The 23,468-nt window shown below is 50.6% G+C and overlaps 10 protein-coding genes across 10 annotated transcripts; 5 read left to right on the top strand and 5 right to left on the bottom strand.

Annotated features, from left to right (window-relative positions):
• Positions 1–89: 89 nt before the first annotated feature.
• Positions 90–1,067, bottom strand: AA0111_g8698 (hypothetical protein; the record flags this gene model as incomplete). The annotated part of the gene is made up of 1 exon (XM_028655173.1): positions 90–1,067. One exon carries the CDS (start codon positions 1,065–1,067, stop codon positions 90–92), a length of 978 nt encoding a protein of 325 aa, XP_028503681.1.
• Positions 1,068–3,922: 2,855 nt separating this feature from the next.
• Positions 3,923–4,733, bottom strand: AA0111_g8697 (hypothetical protein; the record flags this gene model as incomplete). Its single annotated transcript, XM_028655172.1, has 2 exons — positions 3,923–4,261; positions 4,326–4,733. 2 exons carry the CDS (start codon positions 4,731–4,733, stop codon positions 3,923–3,925), a joined length of 747 nt encoding a protein of 248 aa, XP_028503686.1.
• A 733-nt stretch (positions 4,734–5,466) lies between these two features.
• AA0111_g8696 (hypothetical protein) lies at positions 5,467–6,768 on the top strand (the record flags this gene model as incomplete). The annotated part of the gene is made up of 5 exons (XM_028655171.1): positions 5,467–5,610; positions 5,664–5,700; positions 5,751–5,818; positions 5,881–6,257; positions 6,312–6,768. 5 exons carry the CDS (start codon positions 5,467–5,469, stop codon positions 6,766–6,768), a joined length of 1,083 nt encoding a protein of 360 aa, XP_028503687.1.
• A 1,925-nt stretch (positions 6,769–8,693) lies between these two features.
• On the top strand, positions 8,694–8,950 carry AA0111_g8695 (hypothetical protein; the record flags this gene model as incomplete). The annotated part of the gene is made up of 2 exons (XM_028655170.1): positions 8,694–8,826; positions 8,877–8,950. The coding sequence occupies 2 exons, from the start codon at positions 8,694–8,696 to the stop codon at positions 8,948–8,950; spliced, it is 207 nt and encodes a 68-aa protein (XP_028503688.1).
• A 574-nt stretch (positions 8,951–9,524) lies between these two features.
• AA0111_g8694 (hypothetical protein) lies at positions 9,525–10,514 on the top strand (the record flags this gene model as incomplete). The annotated part of the gene is made up of 1 exon (XM_028655169.1): positions 9,525–10,514. One exon carries the CDS (start codon positions 9,525–9,527, stop codon positions 10,512–10,514), a length of 990 nt encoding a protein of 329 aa, XP_028503689.1.
• A 24-nt stretch (positions 10,515–10,538) lies between these two features.
• Positions 10,539–11,216, top strand: AA0111_g8693 (hypothetical protein; the record flags this gene model as incomplete). Its single annotated transcript, XM_028655168.1, has 1 exon — positions 10,539–11,216. One exon carries the CDS (start codon positions 10,539–10,541, stop codon positions 11,214–11,216), a length of 678 nt encoding a protein of 225 aa, XP_028503682.1.
• A 151-nt stretch (positions 11,217–11,367) lies between these two features.
• Positions 11,368–12,716, bottom strand: AA0111_g8692 (hypothetical protein; the record flags this gene model as incomplete). Its single annotated transcript, XM_028655167.1, has 2 exons — positions 11,368–12,205; positions 12,256–12,716. 2 exons carry the CDS (start codon positions 12,714–12,716, stop codon positions 11,368–11,370), a joined length of 1,299 nt encoding a protein of 432 aa, XP_028503683.1.
• Positions 12,717–13,260: 544 nt separating this feature from the next.
• On the top strand, positions 13,261–15,149 carry AA0111_g8691 (hypothetical protein; the record flags this gene model as incomplete). Its single annotated transcript, XM_028655166.1, has 2 exons — positions 13,261–14,286; positions 14,334–15,149. 2 exons carry the CDS (start codon positions 13,261–13,263, stop codon positions 15,147–15,149), a joined length of 1,842 nt encoding a protein of 613 aa, XP_028503684.1.
• A 3,192-nt stretch (positions 15,150–18,341) lies between these two features.
• Positions 18,342–19,741, bottom strand: AA0111_g8690 (hypothetical protein; the record flags this gene model as incomplete). The annotated part of the gene is made up of 3 exons (XM_028655165.1): positions 18,342–18,598; positions 18,647–19,484; positions 19,541–19,741. The coding sequence occupies 3 exons, from the start codon at positions 19,739–19,741 to the stop codon at positions 18,342–18,344; spliced, it is 1,296 nt and encodes a 431-aa protein (XP_028503685.1).
• A 304-nt stretch (positions 19,742–20,045) lies between these two features.
• On the bottom strand, positions 20,046–22,477 carry AA0111_g8689 (putative 3-oxoacyl-[acyl-carrier-protein] synthase; the record flags this gene model as incomplete). Its single annotated transcript, XM_028655163.1, has 7 exons — positions 20,046–20,213; positions 20,263–20,631; positions 20,678–20,944; positions 21,128–21,199; positions 21,251–21,358; positions 21,409–21,575; positions 22,162–22,477. 7 exons carry the CDS (start codon positions 22,475–22,477, stop codon positions 20,046–20,048), a joined length of 1,467 nt encoding a protein of 488 aa, XP_028503764.1.
• Between the last annotated feature and the right edge of the window lie 991 nt (positions 22,478–23,468).

Genomic DNA, 23,468 nt, shown 5'->3' with positions numbered 1-23,468 from the left:
TATTTGGCAAGCAGTCACGGACGATGAGGGAAAGTAAGTTTCAGAACTCTTCATACTCTTCATCGATTCCATCATCGCTCACAATTCTTTTAATCTAGCCCATTCCAGAAGTTTGTGATGAATCCAGCAACTTCTGGTACCCGTTCTCTTACAACACCATGTCCGGCTTGTGGGACAACATGAACATCACTGAACCCATATCCTCTTAACTGTTGCTCCGTACACAGATCATCATACTCACCCAGTACCACCAAAGAAGGTATACCAGTCCGTACCGCCTTCTCAAAGTTATCATGATTGTACATTGCACCGCCGTCTCTAAACATAGCAACAACAGAGGCCGTATGCCCAGGGTGTTCACGCATCTGCCATTCTTTCACCGCTTGAGGAACGATCTCACCTCTTCCAACTCTTTCTCGCCAGTCATCCGGAACTATCAATTCCCCGCCTTCCAAGAACCGTAGAATAAGCTTTCGCACCTCGACTTCGTCAACACCGTGCATCAGGTGGTGTTGGTCTTCTGTTGGGAAAGCATAAATGCGGATAAGTCCCGCTGGGGCAACAAGCGTGAAGCTGCTCACGCGAGATGGTCGCGATGCAGTGTATCCGACTGTTAATGAGCCGCCGAAGGAGAAGCCAATGAGATGTGCGGTAGACCATTGTAAATGATCGAGTAGCGCGTCAATCAGGCCGTGGAACAAAGCCGCTTCGTGTGGAATGACGGGTGTATCACTTAAGCCGTGACCCCAGAGATCTACCAACACGAAATGTGTGTGTGGGAATGTATCGTGCAGTGCACGTGCCAGAGGCAGCATTCCTATGGCTGGGGTCTGTACACCATGGATTAGGAGTACGCGATCGAGTATTCGTGCATTATCTGTAGGTGCCGATGGTGGTATCGAGAAGTACGCCGCTTTTCCATTGGCAGTTTCAAGGTGTTGCGCCGGTGGAAGCAAGGCGCCAAAAGTGGATGTGAAAAATGATTCCGAAGGACCTCTAATAGGCGGCTTTGGTGTATATGTTGTGCCTGGGCGTGGCAGCACGAGATGACTGGTAGTAACAGACATTGTTGCGATATTTGGAGTGGTAAATAAGTTGTATGATGCTGCGCGCTACGATTCTTATATTGCCGTTCACTGTACTGATACCCATGTTAGTCAAAGGGCGCGATTAGCGTGTGGGCATGACTCGAGCGAACCTTGAAACGCTGACACTCATGGACCTGCATCGAAGATTTGACACCTTTCACACCTTTTCATGTACAGAACTCATCAACCAGATTCAGTGCTCAGCACGAGGGAAATGCGCGATTTGGATATTGCGACGCTTTTTTAGCTACTTTCCTGACAAGCGCACGCTCGCAGGTGTTGCATGTGCATGCTGCGCGCGACGCGACACGATACTTAGCTGCATGTTCCTGTCTCCCTGCCAGCGACCGTCAATGGCCGACGACGAATTATTCCCTGCTATAGCGTCATAATACTACAAGAAAAAGAAAGTATCAAGAGCATGGTATGATTCACATTCTAGGCACTGTAAAAATGTATAATCCCTAAGCAAAACATCACCAATCACAAGACTGACGCTCTATGTATCATGCCGAACGTGCCGCCTGCGTTAACACGCAGCCGCGATTTTTAATGCGATAACAGACAGTACTGTACATGTTTCCACTTGGCGATGCCGTGAGGCGACGACAAGCTACCTTCAACTTCCGCGATCCTCGCCCCGATTCCTAACAATCTTCATGAGATAACTTCAACAACCCGAGGTCTCGCAAGGAGGACAAGGCCGCCGAGGAAAGCCTACTAGTCTGTCATACAAGAATGCAAAAGCCAGTCCCACCAGAAACCCTACGAAACGTTTGGCCTACAGCGTCAGTCGCGCATTTCGCAACCCCATTCCATCGACGTCATCTCTCAGTGCGGTCTCCTTGCCGTTGGTTGCGCCATGAGTTGCGGAGCCTACGTTGTTTCAATTGCGTGGGCTAAGGTCTCCGAGTTGGAGGGTCTTGTCTTTGGTCATCTTGGTAGGTACTTGATCGGAAGTTGAAAGGGAGGGGAGATAATTTGAAGTCGGTGAAGTTCTCGATGAACAGGGCGTTGCCTTTGTATGGCACTCGCAATGTTTCGGATGAGAAGAGAGAAGGAATTTCGTTTGTGCGAAGATTATCGATACTCCTCACCCACGCCGCGGTACTAAGGTCAGGTTGCCATCCCGGCCACATTACGAAGGAACTGATATGTCCGATTTGGCCCCAAACCCACCGAATGACTTTCTCCTATTGGTCCTGATCTTCAAGGCGGCGCAATTCTCCACTACCACATTATTGTGCCCACTCGATGCGGCTGTTGGATACCCACATTTCAAGTCATCTTCCATTAGTTTGTTGATAAGGCGAAGCAACAAGCGTAGTCGTGGTGCCGACGATGCAGACACAGGCATTCAAGCTCAGCGTTTTCGCCGCAATTATCAAACGCCTACGTAACTTAACCAGCAGCAACTTTAGCCGCAACAATGGCAGGCGACGCCTGGCTTCGCTCCTCCACCTGTCCAGTTCATTCCTTCTCTGGGCGGGTATAACTCTTCGCAGGGCCGGTACGTTCCTGCCCAAGCCACATACCATCCTCAACAGGGCTTTCTCAGATCAGATGACGCTGGCAACCAGCAGCATGACAGAGGTCATAATCGTCGTCGCGGACGTGGTGACAGTCGAACGCACGGTGGTATTGGTCGCGGGAAGGTACGCCAGAACGACCGCCAGCAGAGTGGCAGTGGTGGTGTAGGTCAAGGCTGGGGCATCAAGGTCAGAGGAGCCGCTGAAATTGCATCTCCTGGTGCAGGTGATAGCAGAATCAACGTCCAGGGATCTGGTAAGAAAGCGTAAAGACTCAAGGTATCGCTGGTTGACCTTGGGATGACCGGCCCAGTTTCAGTAGGCCAATACGTACCCGCTTCATCTACTTAAAGCTTCATGAAGCACATAAGGCATGCTTGGTCGGCTGTAGACCTTGAAAACATCTGTTGCGACGACCTCACGAACCCATAGCTTCGTGGAGCATATCGAACATGGTATTGATCAAGTGGAGGACTCTCAGATATATAAATAAGTGGGAAAAACATAAGAAATGTCCAATCTACCGGGCTTATACCGTTGAAGGATCATCGTGTTCTATCTAGCTTTACTCTGTTTATCATGGTTTGATCGGTCACCATATTCATCCGCGAACTACCCATTGTACATATCTGCGCATACTGGGCATCAATTTCTTCCGTTGAAATTTGTAATCGTCTACAAATCTCTTCCGGAGTCGCTAGCGTGGAGCCTGTATTAGACGCGTTCGAGCTTTGTGGGGCGATCATGTCTCCAGGATTCCGGTTGCGTCTAAGCAAGTGTTGTTGTTTGTATGCAGGCTGACGAAGAATAGGGAAGCATACGGTGCGGCAGCACGGACAAGTATTCTCTTTTGCCTCTATACCTTGCTTGTGAAACCATGCCCCTAGACACGCGCGGTGGAAGACATGTTCGCACTGGGTTTGAACAATGGTTCCAAACTCGCATCCGATCCTGGTGTTCCAGAGCTCAAAGCAAACGGGGCAAGCTTTTTGATCCGGCGGTACGAGCACTAAAGCATGCGTCAAAGCGTCGATGTTTCGTTCTGTTGATGGGTTGGCGTGAGTTTCGAGCGACATATTCGTGGAAAGTATTGAAGACGAAGTTGTATGGGCTTTGGGAAAACACAGATGCATGACACCTGGGGGTGAGTTGGAAGTTTGCTTGCACAGCCTGGATTCAGGCGGCGGCGCTTTCCAGAAGCGAGAAAAGCGCAGTACGCGCACGGATATCCTCTAATATGGGTTGAAACTTCATGGGCGTCACTCCTCTGTGGAAATGAATTTGTAGACTAGAGATTTTGCTTTTCTATTTCTTACTTTCGCCAACCTTAGCCGCAAACTCTAGACCTTCAACAACCTCTTGAGGTTGGCTCAGAAATGGCGAATGCGAACCGACTGATTTGAAGGTCGGCGCATCCGCACCTAGCATTTGTGCCATCTGTTGCTGGATAGGTAGCGGAAGTGCTTTATCTCCCTCGCAGAAGAAGTACATGGACGGAATGTCATGCCACGGCTCGTAGGTCACCTCGTCGGTGAAGATGCGCGCTGATTGATGTTTCAGTTTAGCTATGGCTGTCTTTTGTGCCTCCTCGCTGAGATCGTGATAAAACACGATTTCGGGCGTAGCGGCGTAACCGTAATCACCCTGGCTCTGAGTGTTAGTCTTGCTATGTAGAAACCAAGAGAACTCATCTGTCGTAGGCACGAACATCGAACTTCATCCAGGGCAGGAACTGGCCACCAAGCATAGCCTTAATAGTTGCCCCCTTTGGAGCGACGAAAGCAGCAAGGTAAACAAAGATGGTGACACCGCCTTTTTTACCTATGGCCTGCCGCTGCTTCAATCCCAGGCCCATGAGAGCATTTTGTCCGACTAAACCTCCGTATGAGTGCACAACCAGGACAATTTCTTTGCCTTCATCAGCAATCTTTTCTAAGGTAGAACGCAGCGCCGCGGCGTCATCTGCAAGGCCTTTGTTGGGAGGCTCCGCTCCAACGGAGGGGTACGCTACAGCCTCGGTTTCCCATCCGCGCTGGTGCAGTTGTTTGCGGGTGATGTCGAAGCAGTCAGGCGTGTGCCAGGCACCCGGAGCAAACACGATGATAGGCTTGGACATGTTGACGGTGCTGTTGATATGGAACTGAGGGAGAACGCAACAAGATTCAATTGACAAGAGGTGATGAGGCTGCAGTCATGCACAGGACGGAATGCAATGGCTTATCAAACTTTCGAGCTTACTTAGATAGGACTGATCTCCACGGCACAGTCCCGGGCGTTAGGGAACGGCCCGAAGAGCAGAAGTCTAGACGCGTCTGAGACTAGTTTGGAGGGGATTTACTTCGGGCATTAATTCCAGTTTCTCGTAAACCTCTGTTAGAAGACATCAGAAAAGTAAGAATGAGTAGTGTAAGCACCTAGATGTTCTTAATTATAGCTCCATAACCTCCGAGTGAATGCTTTTTCTACCCGTGCTTCTTGCAGCTGAAAGATCCCAAGATCACTCAAACTCCGACGATAGTGCGTACTTGACGGAAGGCGTTTTGCTAGGATACGTGCACCTGCGCCAGGTGTGGCTTTGTTAGGCGAAGATCATCAGGAGTCAGGCCATAACAGGAGATTCCTCCACCCGAACCGCCCCACATTTCACTATGATTGGGCACCTCATCATGATTCCTTTTATGCATATGATTCCTTTTCTGCACTTGAGGCCCCCGATCTGGGTTCACGTATTGCCGACTTAGCTTCTCTCACTTTCACATATACAGTGAAGCAGTTCAATGCATTTCCCGTCTGCAATACGACATGTTGCAAGTTTTGAAGACATGCTTCAATCTCGAATGAACTCGGAAATGTCAGATCCAGGCCCCAACCTACGAGGCACGACTACCGCATTGCTGGTTCTTGCGTTTATATTCGTGGTACTACGCTTTGCAGCTCGCTATAAGCGTGGGCTGACCTATGGAGCAGACGACTGGATGATAGTAGTCTCATTAGTATGTGCCCTTGCATCTCTGACATCCGTTTCAGACAACTTACTTCGTGCAAGGTTTTTTGCTTCGTTGCTGGAGGACTCAACTATGCCAGTAGGTTTTACACTTGTCATAGTCTGCTTGGCACTTTAACATCTCTCCAGTGATTAACTGGGGATTGGGAAGGCATGCTGTCACTCTGCCCCCCGACAATATCACGATGGTGCTAAAGGTCAGTGTTCCGTACCTAGAGACTCAGAGAGGTGAAACCCCCATTAACATAGATCTTCGTAGCTTCTCGTTGCCTTCGAATGTGTCTATTGTACTGGGGTAGGGCTGGTCAAGCTCTCACTCCTGCTGATGTACTTGCGCATATTTCCGACCAAGGACTTTCGAATCGGCGCATACATCTTAGGATCCGTGACGATTGGTTGGGTCATCGCCATCAATTGCGTCAGCATCTTCCAGTGCAATCCTATCGAAAAAGCCTGGTTGGGCCCTGCAGTTGCCGGCACCTGCATCAACCTCAAGGCTTCATTCATTGGTAATGCTGTGCCCAATATCTTGACAGACATTATTATCTTGTGCATGCCTGTCACTCAGGTGTTGAAGCTCCAGGTGTCAAACGCCCAACGCGCATCGCTGATCTTCATGTTCTTGCTCGGAGCATTGTTAGTACTTTCCTTTCTGATCTGGATGTACTCGTTACTGACTGTTGTTCGCAGTGTTCTCTTCGCTAGCATATATCGCTTTACAACAATCATGCAATTTGACATGGCCGACACAACGGGAACTTTAGCAACAGCGTGCACTTGGTGTGTCGTGGAAGTTGCTACTGGAGTCATAAGCGCATGCCTACCTACGATGCGTCCGCTCATGCTCCTTGTTTCGTCGCAATTCAGCAGCACTCGGAACAGATCTGGACAAGGGTCGGCTACGGGAGGCCGGTCGCAAAGGACGGAGCTTGTTACCATTGGCGGCACGGGGAGCAAACGCAATCTGGATTTCAGGCGCCTCAAGAATGACTACGAAGTTCATAGCAACGTCATTGCGACGCATACAAACGGAGGCCGTGATGACGCGTCGTCATTGAGTGGTGATGAGCAACCCCTAGCTAGTGTGACATATCGACAAGAAGCAAGGCATAGCTCATCTAGAAAATCTTCAACAACGGAGCTTTGAGTTAACAAATTAAATTCGTAAGAAAGTCTCAGCATAATTCTAGACGCAGCAAGATTCCAAAATACAAGATTGGCTCCAGCAGTGATGGACTGGATGCATCCTCAGCATCCTTGGATCGTACATGTGCTCAGGACGTAAACTTGACTAGAAGCAAATGATATTTCTCAACTGTAGAGCTCGGCCTCGGGTACTTACCTGCAGCCCTGTTTCTATGTTACACCTAACCAAACCTTGATTAATCCTTATCAAAATAGGTGTCTTCCGCTCTGACGTCGGACATGGCATCCCCTCCGGAAGCGTAGGTATGCCTTCTGTCCGTTGAGAGTCTCAAGCAGGATTCACGGATCTAGTCGCATTGTTGCCGAATATCAGGCATTCCCCGCGTGAATATCACGGCTTGGTCCAAGGATTGGCGATTCATGCCGCTACTGTTTTCTATTATGATCCTGTCTCACGGCCCGTACGCTCGTGTTATAAACAATCTTTTCGAACTCATCGACTGGTCAGTCTTTGTTAGCCATCTGTATAAGCTTCCAAAGATCGATCTTCCAGTCAACATAGAAATTAGACAGACGGAGTGGAGCGGGAGATGGAAGTTTGATGGCAGTCGCGCGATGGTACCTTCCCAGTTTGATCAAACAAGAATTCCTTCGCGTCTCATCTTCGGCAAGGTAGGTCCGAGAACATCTTAAGGCTTTGTAATAAAACCTTGTATACTGTCATCAAGAGTTTGAGGAAGTTTTTGTCGTGCAAAAGGATGTCGTGCGTCGGCTTCAGGACTGGCTTATTATCGGAGGAATTCTGATCCTGTTCATTGAGTTTTCTAGTTCAATCCTAATGCGTGGGATATTGCTAGTTATGAAGCAGTGAAAATCGACCAAGAATTGTTATCTGCGATATCAGCCATGTGAAGCGTGGTACTGATGACGATGTATAATCCAAGAAAACCTACTTGGGCGATCGGCAGTGGATCGAGCGAAGCTTAGCGTCTCGCAGGGCCCCTCCTTATATGGCTAAGAGCGAGAAATGGTAAAGACTTTCGCGCCCCCGGGGAGTGATGTCGCGACTTCGATTGGTCACTGCCCCCTGCACCATGTTTCGAACGTGATCTTCGTTTCTGCCCAAGAATCAGGAAGGACGCGAAAGCTGACAGATCGCATCTGTGGTAGCTCGATGAACGGGTGCTCTGAGACCTGAAAAGGATGTGCACAAGATGCGTGCTCTTCAACGATGGAATTACACCGAATTAGCCTCGGCTCATCACCCACTTTCGACCTACTGCCCGACGGAAACCACAGCAATCTCTGCTTGCGCAATGTGTTCTCATATGCTTCCAAACCACATTGACTAAACATCGAGGTTTAGGGGCGAGAATGGCTAACCAAAGTAGAGAACGTACTGCTGACGCAGTAGCATCGCAACCCCGAACAATCTATCTGACTGCCTACAACGTCCTCTTCGCATCGCTATGGGCGTCTGTCTTTGTCCGAGCCATCTCAAATGTCCAGAATGGTAAATTTGAACTCTTCGATGCGACGGAACCATATGCGCGATGGATACAAACCGCGTCTTTGATAGAAGTTTTCCATGCGGCTTTCGGTTCGTTCACTATCCCTCTTTTTCTTGTGCCTCTTGTTAAGCATGATGATAGGTATTATCAAATCTCCAGTCAGCACAACCGCTTTACAAGTCGTTACTCGTGTCATCCAGGTCTGGATGGTGTGGTACAGCTTCCCGCAAAGCACAGCAGATTCACGTGCTTACCTTGCGTTATTGCTTGCTTGGTCGGTGGCAGACACAATTCGGTACTTGTACTTGGCGCTTAACATGCACGGGAAGGCATCGAAAGGCATGATCTGGCTTCGGTGTGTCTTGTTGTGATATCAGAAGCTGCTCCAAACATGGCTAATTACCCCAGCTACACCATGTTCTATCCTCTCTACCCGATCGGTATCGGGGCTGAATGGTGGTTACTGTACCGGGCTATTGCTCCCGGAGCCAAGATCAGCCCGGTGATACCACCCATCTTCTACTTCTGCCTGCTGCTCTACATCCCAGGTATGGATTGTCGTCAAGTAAATTTACCTCATGAATCTAATTTCCCTTAGGCTCTTATACAATGTACACGTACATGATCAAGCAAAGAAGGAAGACGCTCAATACAGCACGCAAGACTCAGTGAGTGTATGGCTTGCTCAATGTATAGGGTAAACCTGGCCATGCATGAAACGAAGGAAGTTCGTAAATAGTCCTTCTCTTTGGGTGTGTAATCGTACAGGGTCTCGGGAGAGATCTTGGCCGCAGAAACGCTGTCACCTGTCGGAAAGCGCGGAACGACGGTTTGTCTCATCTATCGTTGTACGAGCATTATGCCCCATACTGTACACTCTATAATTTGAAAGTGTTGTCAATAGAGAGCGACGCAGCAGCGATCACCTTGTCCACGCGTGGCTTGACGAGCCTCCAAGTCCTCACTTCTTTAATATCTCTACGCATTATAGAGACTCTTTTACTTCGAATGCGACGCAGGTTACTTCGGTTCACCATGTACTATTCTTCGTCCCCTCTCTTCACCACGGGCCTGTCCACGCGTCGAAACGTGCGCAATGCCACCTGCAGGCTGCAACGCCGACCAGTGTGGGGCAATGTCAGGCAACCTCGAGGCTCTACGAAACTAAGATAAAGCTTAGTGATTCTCATTGCGAGCATGCGCTCGCTCACTTCTGCTGCCATTCGAACATCATACGCTGTCGACCATGCAGCTTCTTGATCTCCCCGCTGATATTATCGACGAGATCATCGGCCACAGTCTTCCATCCGGCTTTGAAGCCTTTGCGCTCTGCTGCCGCGCCATATATACACGCGCTGCACCCAAAATCGCACGACACAACCTGCTCAAACAACGATGGAAGTGCACCACCATTGCCGGCTCCAAAAACCAGAGCGACATATTCCGTATACTGTGCGAGATAGCTTGTGATCCTCTTGTCGGGCAATATATTGAGTCGTTGAGTTTGCGTGGACATGGAGGAGGCTCAAACGTCGATACGAAGAATGATCGTTTCAAATCTAATGAAAAAGTTATGGCGTCGATCAAGAGCATGGTCTTGCATTCAGAGTGCTTCAACAACGCAGGAGTTGATGCGCAGCTCTGGTGGGAAGTCATGCTGCGAGGGTTCGGCCTCGAAAACGAAGCTGAAAACGAAGACAATAACCACCGATCCTACCATAGGGTCGCGTACGCGACTGTGACACTCCTGAATCATCTACCGAACTTGCAAGCGCTAGAACTGCCACCCGAATGGTACAGTCTTAACAACAACCGTACACCCCTTCCTGAAGCGGAAGAGAGATTGGAAGCTGTGCTCAAAACAATGGTCGAAGCTTCTAACAGCAGTGGCAACCGGAACCAGCCGCTTGCAAAACTGAGGATCATCCTGCCGTCCACCAGAGAGGGATATGAGGAACGGAACCCTTTCCAGGCCTTGGAACCTTTCATGCGGTTGAAGAGTTTAAGAGAGCTATACAGCACGTCCTGCTTGGCCATTGACGACGGCTATACTGGCATGCCTTTCCATTGGCGCTTTCCAGGAATCAACTCAAACTTGCGTAGAGTCGAATTGGCGTACTGTTGCATGGACGCAGGAGGAATCTCTGTCCTCCCAAGCCAAACTCCTTGCCTCCAAATCTTCAGATACTTGCATGAGTGCAAATGGTGCGTAACATTCATATTCAAAACCAAGTGAGACAATGGCTGACTCTATCCACCAATGTCTACGCACGGCTGCGGATATGACTGGAACCCTGGTGGTTTTGTGGAAGCCATTGCTGAACATTGCGGTCCAAGCATTACGGAACTCACAGTCAAGAAGGCCAAAGACTGGGGAGCCATAGTCAACGGTGTGGTATCTTTTCGAGCGTTTCCCCAGCTACGCATGCTCGAGATTGACTTGGCCTCCTTCTGTGGGCCATCGGTAGCAAGTGGCCAAAGGCTGGGAGAAGATGCTGTTCAGGCAGAAGAGGGGGAAAAGGCATGGACCATTGAAGACATTCCATGCTTGGGAGACATGTTGCCGGAGAGCATCGTGAATGTACAGATCGACAACAACGGCTGGATGGACGATCCCCCGGAGCCAGAGGAGGTTTTGAAGCTGTTGCTTCAGGGTTTCCCTGAGAAGCGTGTATCGAGACTGCGAGACCTGGCTCAAGTAACTTTGCCTAGTTTGGGAGACGCCAATGTGCGAGCGCTGACCGAAGGAGTGGGGGTGCAATTCGTGTCTTTGAGTCGAAAGGGTGCACTCAACAATTCGCCGTGCTCCTCGACGGTGCAGGAATATTCTGATATGTTCAAGGCCGCTGCCAAAGCATCCAACGATGCAGATACCAGGCCCAAGCCTGTTGCAGTCAGACGTGGACGGAGCACTGTATGGGTATATCCAGAATCGTAATGAACGAAATAGCTCTGGTCTATGATAGATAGTAATGGTGATGAAGATGATGAGCATAATGATATTGTTAAAGTTAGCACAATGGCCCCTAGTAGCTTTGAGAATAGAAATACATGGACATAAGAACCTCGACCCAATCACGTCAATCACATTAAATGTAGGAAACCTTGACTCCCATACCTACGGTGCGTCTCACCTTGTCCCACGCATTCCGTATGATGCGGAGTATCCTCTCTCGGAGGTCCCGTCTGCCAAAAGCTAAGCCAAACGCGAGTAAGAAAAGCAAGGTACGGAAAAAAGCCATGGGATTTGCAGTCATCTGATGTGCCGTGTTGGATATCATGGTCTGTATGTTGCCAAACATTGTGGACGCTCGGTTGTAGAAGCCGGGCGGCGGAGTTGTGGGTTTCTTGCCGGGTGTGCGGGAGATTCGGGATTGCGACGGGGTGGGCTGGGGAGTTGGCTGGGGTTTGCGAAAGCGCTCGTCTGAGCCGCGGGGCTGCCGCCTGTTTTCCTCTTCGCGTTTCCGACGTTCATCCTCTGCGCGGGATTGCTCGAGGCGCTTGGCTTCGGTCTCTCTGCGGCGCTCCTCCATTTGCTCTTGTTGCTGCTGGCGAAGCTTCTCCTCCCGGGCTTCTGTATCTTCCTTCTCTTCCTTAAGAGAGTGCAGCGCTAGCAGGAATGCTTCCTTGCGCTCTTCGTCGAGCATTTCGGACATGGTGATGAACTCACGGGCATAGTCCCATTCCTCGTTTCTAGGCAAGACATGCAGGGTATACAGCTCAAGCAGCTTGATGCGCTTCTCTAGGTCGCGAGGCGTGTCTGTGCCGGTGTTTTGCCTGCGGTGGCCTGGGCGCTTCTCGAGGTATGCTGGAGATGACATGTGCGAGGAGACATCGAGGGTTGGGTTGGCGGTGGCGGAGAGGTACGTCTCCAGCTTCTGCTGGTTGAGGCGCTGCGAGGGCGCATGGGTGAGGAGGAGGGTGGCCCTTCATGGACGTTAGGATTCAGCATCTCAGCAAGTCAGCGGGGTGCTCACAGGTTGATGACAACGTCGGCATCCACGTCTCCCTCGACGCCCGCATAGCCGTCCCGTACCACGTTGTCCCAGATGCTGCCGTCGCGGCACTGTGACACCAATTGCTTCCATCTCGTGCTGCCAAAGGCGTGCTTTCCCTCTTCGGCACCCAGCTCTATGACGGCATTGAGGAAGGTGAGGTAGAAGCTCCACACCTTCACCCGGGTCCCTCGTGACGCGGTTGCGACCGGGGCGTGGCCCACAAGGTCGCCCTTGTCGCCGTTGGTCTCATCGATGGGCGGCGGCGTGATGATGGGTTCGATGGTCGACAGAGCCTCCGGCAGACGTCGCGTCAGGAACAGTTGGGCGGCCTGTCGGTAGGCTTTGGCGATCTGCGACGATTGTTGCCGCGATGTTGACAGCGACGAGATGGACGACGACAGGTAGCGCGACCCATTGATGTCATCGTACAAGGCCGCCATGGTTCGGTAGGATGCGATAGTCGCTCGCGATGTTCGGTGAGCTCAACAAGCCCCTGGCGGTGAGGGACGGAACTCGGTGTTGTGCCTGTCTCTCCGCGTTGGTTGTCAACATTTCCAACCTCGGCAGACCAGCTCACGTCACCCGGAACCGCCTTGGCGCGTCACCTGCCGACGAGACGACCCCCAGCCTTCTGCGCGCTGCAATTTCCCGCCTCACCTCCTGCATCACATGGCAGGCACGTGAAGGCGCCCTCAAGACGCGTGCAGTGACACTCTGCACTCGCAATTGACGCGCTTGACAAACGCTTGTTCGCGACAAGCTCTGCGTCAAGAGCTAGACAACGGCTTTGTCGCTTGATCCATCGCTACTGACCTCATTACTCACTCGAGACCACACAGCTTGCCACTTGCACTTACTTTTGACTGACATCGCATCATTCATCGCTGCCCGCACTTGTTGACACAGCGCTTGCGACCTTGCCCTCAGATCGCCAACAGCACATGAATACGCGCCTTTCTTGTCGTCTTCGTCGTTATCTACAACATGGAGGTCGACGCAGAAACATTCCCCTACCACCTGTTGGGCATGTTCATCCATATATCCGAGGCTGACTTTGTGTCTTTCGATCTCGAACTGTCAGGCATTCCCTCGCGGATTCAAGATAAGCCTGCCCATGGTCCAGGACGCTTCACCATGGAGGAGCGCTATGCCGAAACCAAGATGGGTGCCGATCGTTATCAGATTCTACAGGTAGGTATTACATGCGCCAGGTTCGACTACATCGCGAACAAATATGTCCTGAGACCATACAATATCAACATCAGCCCACTTTTCGACGAGCGTATGGACTTTGAGCGCGAGATCAAATTCCAGAGTGGCGCATGTACTTTTCTCCTCGGCTGCGGTTTCGACCTAGGCGCACCGTTTACCAAGGGCGTACAGTACCTCTCCCGAGAAGAGGCGGAGCGGGCAAGACAGATGGCCTGGGATCGGCTGGAGAACAAGAACCCGATACCGGACTTGCAGCTCAAGGAGGGCGATGTTGAGTCTCTTGATTTCATGCGCCGCGTGAGGGAAGCTATCAAGAAATGGAAGACTAGCACGTCCTCCTCTCTGGACATCACAACTCACACTGGACTTTCTGCCGCGCCATCGATACCGGTAATCACGCGATTTGAGAAGCGTCTTGTGCACCAGCTCGTACGTGCCGAATTTCCAGAGCTGGTATCCATAGGTCGCAATGAATGTGTTCGCATTGTTGACTTGGACCCGGTTCGCGAAGCCGACAACATGCGTAGGATCAAGAACCGTGTAAAAGATTCTATCATACGGCAAACGGGTTTCCGCTGGATCTTCGAGGCTCTGGTCAAGGGCGGAGATATCAATCGCACAGGTCCACTTTACGCCGCCCGGACTACAGGCATGCTCTCCACAGCCGACTCCCATGATATACGGGATCGTTATGATAGAGCCATAGAGAGATTGAAGACCAAGCAACCGGTTCTTGTTGGGCACAACATGTTCACTGATATCGTTTACTTCTACCGCACTTTTGTGGGCGAGCTACCAGTACGTGAAAAGTTTGATGATTTGTAGGCAATACTAACTTCGGCCAGGATACTCTACAAGGTTTCCAGGATGTAATACACGAGTTGTTCCCCAAGATCATCGACACCAAGTATCTAGCTACTTATGCTGAGGGCGATCTCAACGCATCGCCGTCGCTGCAAGATATTGCACAAAGCTTAAGCAGACAGCCTTTACCCGAGATCATTACCCATGCCGACCATTCCAAATATCAAGAAACCGAGAGATTCCACGAAGCAGGCTATGACAGCCTTCTGACTGCCACCATTATGATCAAGCTAGCCGCCAAACTTGGTGCAGAACGAGGAGAAAAGGTCACAGCACCGTTATTCAGCCACCCTCTCACCCTCAACAAAGCAAACGGCATATTACAGAGTGAAGACGTTCCGGACTTTGTCAAAGATGGACGCGAGAAGATTGAGGAACCGGTTCCCTTACCTCCCGTGGAACAACCCAAATCCAGAAAGACGAAGAAGCAAAAGGCAAAAGCCAAGAAAAAGGCAGCAAAGGAACGAAGATTCGAGACTAAGAATTTGTTTGATACACTCAAGACGCTGGATCCGGAGACCGAAACATCCTCCACTGAAGAAGACGATGATGCCAAACTTGCCCAAAACGGCGTATCTATCCAATGGGATGAAGAGCTTCAGGAAAGCGCTGGGTCATGGGAGGATGCTGTCCATGTTAAAGATAAGACGGGATGGGTGCCGTTGGAGCAGATGAAGCGACGGTCGATGGAGCTGATACCGGCCTTCGACTCCAAGTTCTGGGATGAGTTTGGAAATACGTTGCGAGTCTTTGGCACTGAAGAAGCCATCCTGCACATCGCAGACTGGGAGGCTTGAGCATTACGCAGTGTCAGATGTACGAATGTAGGCTGATGAAGAGATGGAGTTGCCAGGATGCTCTTCGGAACTATGTATTACTATGTCAAAGTTGGAGTTATGACATGAGCGACGTTAGAAGAACCTTTTCCACACACAAAGTATATTCTTTTGTCGAGACCCGGTAAGCAAGTCACTAGCTTTGTATACACTTCACCTCCGTCTTTGCGTCTCGTCATCACCAAACTCGTCCTGCAAAAGAACAAGATTCTCGATCAACGCTCGCTTTCACAGGTCCAATGATTTGCAACAATTAAAAGAGCTAGATGGGTATAGACAACAGGAATCTCTTAATATCTGTATTGGAATTGCCCGACCCAAGTTGAAAATCCGACACCACTCCGGCTGTTCTCCACGGCTACACGAACAATGAAATTCTAGCCGAACGCACCAAAGTGTTTGTGCAGATGGATCAACATTGCAACGTTGTGCGTCTAATCGATCCTAATAAAGCAAGGTACGAGCAAAGAACGAAGGACTTCCCGGAACGTGGTAAGTGTCAGTTACGAGTGGAACTGGAGAAGAGGGCTGGGGCGCTTGAGTAGCGAAGTTCAGAGTGGTTGTACCTTTGTCTTCGTCTAAATTCCAGGCACAGATGCATCTAACTGTAAGATAAAGTGGATATGCAAACTTCTAGCAACCTCGGAGTCTATTGAAGACAGGTTGCTACATCCCTCTTCGCAATGCATGTGTTCCGACACACATGCTCAGTAGCGGTTAGTGAATGCCTTCTGCCCTGAACTTTTCTCAGATGTGCTTGCAAGGTATATGGCGCACCACACGGGGCGTCGGGTACGCAACGCCGCTACAATCCTATGCGCTACTAGAATGCCCTTGGCAAACTTGGTCAAGTTTCGATACATGGACGTTTGGCCTAGCAGCCAGAATGCACCACAGGATCGTCATGAGTATTCGTTGACCCCATTATGGCAGAAGGAGTAAAGACGGGTAATTACAGGGAGAGTATGAGCGTTACGAACGGAGAATACCTGCGCCGTTGCTGCACTGTTGGCGCCTGGCCGCTCAGGTATGCGTCTAGTCAAGCCACTATCATGATTGCTTTTCCCCATCTCCGCCCACGTCCGGATCTGCGGTTACAGTACTCGTCTAGATATTGCCGGGCCAGCGACTTGCCAAGTATGCTTGCCCTGACACCGAGCAGATTCGGCACCGTATTGCGGGGCGTATCCAGGTAAAGCGATCCCGCGATCCCTGCTTCCTCACGCACCCTGTTTGCAGATGGTCGTGCATCCGCTCTTGTGCCTGCTTCAACTTGTAGGCAACTGTCCGCCCACCACCCACCACCCACCACCTTGCCCTCCCCTTCCTCAGCCAGTCAGAAGAAAACACTCCCCACTTCTAGGTATTCTTGCAACGGTAAAGCTCAAGCCAGGCCCCACCGCGGTTGATCTCGTAACGTGGGTTCTCCTTTCAGGTGTCGATAACCTCTTGGGGCGTTCCGCCACCGTCCCCTCGCCTTGTGTGCATCCTGCCCTGCGGGCCTTTGCGCGAAACCCTGTCTCTCGGGCAGAACCCTGTCTGTCGCGCAGAGTCTTGCCCTTCGCACGCATCCTGCCCTTTTCGCGCGTCTTGCCCTGCGAACTCGCGTGTAACCCTGTCACCCTCACCATGGCAGTCCGGACCTTGTGCGTCGCCAAGCTTTGCTGTCAAGAGTGTCTAAAGGGTGCACCGCAGCCGGCTGATTCATACCAGGGTGTATCCTAGCTCTTTGCAGCACTCCGGCTGGTCTACCGTGGCATTTGATGACGGAAGAACCATCATCAACACAACTCCATGCCCACTCCAGCTGATTTCATGAACAGTCCAGATTGTGTCTCTTCTTCGTCCGGCCCATGAAGACGGTGCGCCCTTTTTCTGCGAGAGAAACCTCCAAGTATCAAGTCAAGTCAAGTCAAGTCAAGTCAAGTCAAGTCAAGTCAAGTCAAGTCAATTCGTGTCCGCTCTGACCATGACAGTTGAGATCCGGTTGCGCCCCTGAGTTGGCGGATCTGCGCCTACCGTACACTAGATGAGATGACGCGGGCAAGCATGGCGGGCGTCGGGTGGTATGCATGACACTCGCCAGGCGACGCGGATGCGGTCATGAATCAGGTCTACGTCGGTCAGTCAGGTAGCCGTGCGGCGTTTCATGGCAAGGGAAAACCGTCGATGCGCACAGACCGCACCGGCCGTTTACCCTGTAGTTCCTCGAGACGCAACCGTAAGTTTAAATCCACGTCAAACCAGAGGAAAGCGGGGCGAAATGATACGCCCGCGTACCTCCACCCGCAACTCTCTTTACACACTGGACCGGCACCCTGGTTGCGCCTCTGCTGTGTGGGCAAGCTGGTGCTGTCTGTGCTCTGCATCTAGCGTCTTCCGCGTGCTCGTGGCAATAGAATGAGGAAGCTTTAGTCGATGGTATGGCGCGAGAGTTTTGTAGTGAGAGTGAGTCCTTCAGACGTGTGCATGTTTAAATAGAGGGCGGCGGTGGCCTCCTTCTACATCATCTTCATTCTACAGCCAAGAGCTCATAAACTTCCCCAACCTCTATCGACTGGCGAGTCAGCAATCATGCCTTACATCACCGATGCACAGACACAACACGGCACTCAGTTGCGACCTACCACTGTTGTTCATGAGCCGGATGTTCGATCGTAAGCGTGGTACCTTTTCATGAATTATGCCTTCCTAACGCATGTTTAGGACATTGGCGAACTGCTCGTGCTCCAATGCCTCGAATGGCCAAGTAAAGCATGACTGCACAGCTGTCTCCTATGTCCCTCAGGCTGCGGTAGCGCCTCGAACAGATCCCGCCGGACGTATCATCGACCTGACGTGTATGGGCTCGCAATTCGATGGACACTGAGAGATACGTTGATGGGAATGGGTAGTTGTGAGAGGAACATGGTATTGGATAAAAGATCGGACATGGCGTTTGGTGCAGGGCGCTCGTAGAGCGGACGTCGCATTGTAGACACCTTACCTAGGTATGGTTGGATGATATAGACGCTCGGTCCAGTATTGCTTCATGGGATGGACCAGAAGGCATCGGCGCGAAGGCGTTACAGTCAAAAAGAATCCAACCTTTTTTTGTTTTGTTTCCACAATCTTCTGCTGGCCGACTCTGCTCACATCGTATGTCGATGATGTTCAACGGTGTGCAGGCCCAGCAATGTCTGTAGCCTCAACAGGCTCAACATTCACATCCACATCCTTTGTATATGTCGTGATCGATGCGGGCACTTCTCGGGGATTTTCTTCGTCCGGTTCAGTAATCTCGTTCTCTTGCGGTAGTGGCTCGAAATGCGCGTTGTTGACCCTTTTGCGATCGATACGCCGTCTCCAAGGCTTGTACAACAAAACACTGAGGCCACCAAACACGATGAATGTGCCACAAATCGCTCCACCTACATGCTTTTAGTACAGTGCCTCCTTGACCTGACTGATCAACTTACCAACTATGTCCCAAGCGTCACCCAGCTTTTCGACGCCATCCCAGAATTTGCCGTGTGGCTCAGCAACGTTAAGTACTAGATTGAGGAACTGTACTGTCCCGATGATGGTCGCGACAATAACAGTGATGACTGTGAGTACAATGCTGTAGTAACAAATGGCGATGGGGTCACGCGCTAGTTGTGTGCTGGTATACAAACTCATCATCAGCGCGCCATCTGTCGTGTCGAGGAGGCACATGCCGGCAGTGAAGAGCAGCGGGAAGATCAAAATTAGCCAGATGGAGGTTCCCTTTGTTGCTTGAATCGAGCTGATCCCCAGGATAGCGATCTCAGAGGAAGTGTCGAATCCAAGACCGAAGAGCACACCAAGAGGGTACATTTTCCAGGGTCGATCGACCAACTTGAAGAGCTTTTGCAGGATTGGAAAGAGGCATCCTCCGCCCTGAATCTTGAACTCCTCGTGCTCACTTCCGGGATCACTCGCGATCATCTTTCGCATCTGAACGATGAGTTTGTACAGAATGTAGATGTTCATGAGACCAAGGAGTAGCAGGAAAGCAGCAGATACAGAAGTTCCGATGATGCCACCAACGCGCTCAAAATTGCCGAACTTGTCTGAAACGGCTGCTGCAGTGCCTGCGACTACGAGTGATGTGATGATGACAATGGTAGAGTGTCCAAGACTGAAGAACATTCCAACTGTCACTGGACGCTGGCCTGCTGCAATAAGGCGACGAGTCATGAGATCGATAGCTGAGATGTGATCCGCGTCCAGGGCATGGCGCAATCCTAGAGTATAAGAGAGAATTGCGGTTGATATCAGAGGCGTGTGCCAATGCTAAGGATAATCAGCTTACCCAATCAACACGACTCAGACTAGATCTCTCTACGTACGAGAACGATACCAACTGCCGCCCAAACTAAAAGGTTCACTACGATGAGCGTGATGATGATTGCGATCACGGGAAATGGAAGCCTCCTTAGGTATGGTATCTGCGCATGGTATGTAGATGCTTTGTTCGACGCGTTGCGGAAGAATGATGGTTTGGCTTCTGCATCGCTACCCGCGATTGACGAGGGGCGGGAAGTCGCCATTCTACTTGAGAACGCTCGCCAGGGTGATACAAACAGGAAGGAAGGCGACACTAGGTCCGATGAAAGGAAAAAGGAGTCTGAAAGAGTCGAGACGACGAAGCTTGTAAGACAAATATTGAGGATGCGGCTCCCGCCGAAGCACCGTGGGATGCAGATGACGCGAAGTGGGGCTAGCAGCTGTTATCGTGACCCTGGCGGGGTAATTAGCATCGTGATGTACTAATGATCGCGACTTCACAAAGCCTCGGCATCATATGTGACGATCAAGAGCTCGTACAGTGCATATTATCACAGGACCCTTTTCTCAAATCTTGCGAAAGCAAAGGGATGCGTTGGTGCCACCAAAACCGAAGCTGTTTGAGAGCGCGACGTTGACGCTGTGTTGCTGAGCAGCATTGGCGACGTAATTGCAATCGAATTCATCCGCTGGATCGCCTGGGTTTTGAAGATTCAGAGTCGGAGGTAGAGTGTTCTAGTCACTGTCAGTCATTGTGCCACGCATATTAGCACGCCTGACTTACATGATGCATCCCGAGAATCGTGAATATAGACTCTACGCTACCTGCAGCGCCGAGAAGGTGCCCGACTGCACCTTTCGTACTGCTCACGTTGATTTTAGAAGCGGCGTCCTTTCCATCTTCGCCCAGCAATAGCTCTTTGATGGCTCGATTCTCCGCAGCATCACCCAGTGGGGTACTTGTAGCATGCGCGTTAACGTAATCGACAGCATTAGGTTTGATACCAGCGTGCCGCAGTGCGTGCTTCATAGCAAGACGTGGCCCTTGACCATCTTCGCGAGGTGCCGTCATGTGGTATGCGTCGCTAGATAGTCCGTAGCCCGCGACCTCAGCGTAGATATTCGCACCTCGTTTCTTCGCGTGTTCGAATTCCTACAATTTGTTAGACAAAACAAATCTGCAGAGGGTGATCGTGTACTTCAAGTATCACAACTCCAGCTCCTTCTCCTATGACAAATCCATCCCGTTCTCGATCGAAGGGCCGACTTGATTCTAATGGTCGATCATTGAACTCGGTGGCCAAACTCCTGGCTCTAGAGAACCCTGAGATGGCCAGAGGATGGATGCATGACTCAGCTCCGCCAGCGATCATCACATCAGCGTCACCAAACTGGATCAGTCGTGAAGCGTCTCCGATGCTGTGTGCTCCAGTCGTGCACGCTGTGGTTGCCGCGTGGTTTGGCCCCTATCATAGTCAGCATTGATGATAGTGTACAGGACAGGGTTCAGGCACCTTGAAGCCATATCGCATAGAGATGTGGCCCGCAGCGAGATTGATTAACAGCCGTGGAACAAAGAGTGGAGATACCTTTCGGTAGCCCTAATATTTTTTAGTCGACGATCAGACAAGGCAGCTGCAACAACGTACGCCTTTCTCATAAGCAACTGTGGTATCGTACACGTCATCTAGGCTGCCAATGCCAGATCCCATGTATACTCCCTGGTAAAGTGTTAGTAAGATGTAAGCTCAGGTCTGGTTGAATTTTCCCACTGTGGCCTCAAGATCGTTTTCTTTCTTCGGAAACCAGCCAGCATCATTCAAAGCCTCCTCAGATGCAACCATAGCATATTGTGCGAAGCGCGCCATGCGACGTTCATCCTACAATATGATTAGGATTAACCAGAAGATGGCCAGGTGTTGGCAGTTACAGTAGGACTCATATGCTCCTTCGTGTTCCATTTGCCATCGCTTTTGCTGCCTTGAGGAACTAAGCCAGCCACCTGACTAGGTAGTAATGCGAATTCTGAGCTTCTATCCTTGATTGAAATGATGCCGCATTGGCCGTCGATCAAACGCTTCCATGTTTGTCGAACACCTGTCCAATTTTAGCTGGAAAGTCTCGGGAAAAGATCTACATAATTTCACCTAATCCGAGAGGGGTTACAAGCCCTAAGCCTGTCACTACTACCCGTCGCATCGCATGTCAATGATGATGGTTGATATTGATGTAAGGACGCGTTCGGGTGAGCAGGAAGAGCTAGTGCCACGCGCAAACTACATGTGGCGCGTGTTAGCGTAAGGTGCGTGCGTTTTTGGCGTCATCGTTCAGCTCCTTCCATTTCTCATATCCTGAATCGTCTTCTTCTCACGGATACGTGCCACTGTCAGATGCACGCGGTGAAGACCTGGAAATTCTTCTTTTGCAATATTATGGTCTCGTGATGAATTAAATGAGCTCAATTGTTGTATGCGCATTATTACCTAGCACTCTTACGCCAGCCGTGGGATGCCGCTTTGATTAGTTCAGTTTCGAGCTGTGGGCAATCCTCTTCGGGTCATTTCACAAGTTCGCTGCAGAATTCAAGGAACTCATCAAATTGACAGCCCCGAACCATCAGCGGCTCCAGGCTACCTGTAGGATATATGGTAATGTATAGTGGTAGCATCGCAATCGTACCAACTCATCGCTAATGCGTCTACTTCGCCACCCATACTAAGCTCTTCTACGTCGGAAGGAGGAAACAAATCGTCGTCAGCCTGCAATTCGCTAATATGAGGAGTACCTGCACGGTCTTCACGAACATACTCCCGATCCTCTTCCTTGACAAAGGTTATTTGCTTGCGTTCAGGACCGATGACCTCGGGAATGGTTCGCTCCTCTGTTTTGAACAAATAGTTGCTCATTTCGATGTTGAGCACCCGTCCCCGTTTTCGATCTCTCTCGTGTTGTACGCGCGCTTTCAGCCAGTCCATCTCTCGACAAACATCGCGCGCCATTGTGGGAGGTATAACGAAGGCGTTGATGGCTTGAGCACAGCTTGATGTTGGTGTCCGCAGTAGTCCTCTTCGTTTGCGTTGTGCTTTGTTAAATCTCGAACCATCGGCTAAATTATGTGTTCTCTCTAGCCTCGTCCGCTCGATAGTCTCAGGTTGTCTTGAGTCGATTGCTAATAAGGGGTGCTCCCTGTACCATGGTATTTCCGTCGTATCGGGCGTTGCTATATCCTCTAAGCGATGTTGGCAATGCTGATTGGATCTTGGGACTTGAGTGAACAGTTCGGGATGGTGATCCAAGGTCTTGGAAGTGAAAAACAAGCTCTGGCCTCGGTTGGACAAAAGAGGTGCCATTTTGGACTATAGATGGTCGCTTCACAACTCGTTATCCGAGCGTCCTATAATGGGCCACTGATAGATATATACTCCCTTATGACGCCGTCTCGAACCTTGAATGATTTCCCAGTGCTGACGGTAGGTTTGCATCCCACGTGTGGCACGTAGAGTTGGTTACTGTGGTGTGTAGGACGATTGATCACAATCGCACCATTTGTTTGACGGTCTTGACGCTTTCGGGAAATAGATGATGATTGTGTCGTCGAACACGTGGAGCTAAGCGCCGAGTGTATGGCTTAAGTTTGCGGTGCTGACATGATCTCTTGGAAGTCTGTGCAGTAGTGTTGTCAAACAAAGTACCGTCGAACTTCGATCAATCAAAAGCCTGAATCTTAGACTGGGCATGGCAAGGGGTACTGAAGCGACAAGACAGAATGTGGGCACTAGCAAACATCTCTACAGGTCAGTCTAGCATAGAGTTCTGGCTGATCGTTGGTGACACGGACAGCGATTACGCCGACACTTCGTGGAATAGCTGGAGTATTTTTTACCGCGCTTGGACATGAACGACGGACCGGAAAAGCTTCGACATTTTGTGGAGCTTAGGGTGGCGAGGTTTCTTCTTGGGGAATTGAAACAAAAGAGTGTTGATTGAAGT

The sequence above is a fragment of the Alternaria arborescens genome (genome assembly GCF_004154835.1).
Source record: "Alternaria arborescens strain FERA 675 chromosome Unknown contig_22, whole genome shotgun sequence".
Taxonomy (NCBI): Eukaryota; Fungi; Ascomycota; class Dothideomycetes; order Pleosporales; family Pleosporaceae; genus Alternaria; species Alternaria arborescens.
Note: the sequence above shows the minus strand (reverse complement) of the source record. Positions and strands in the feature narration are given on the sequence as shown.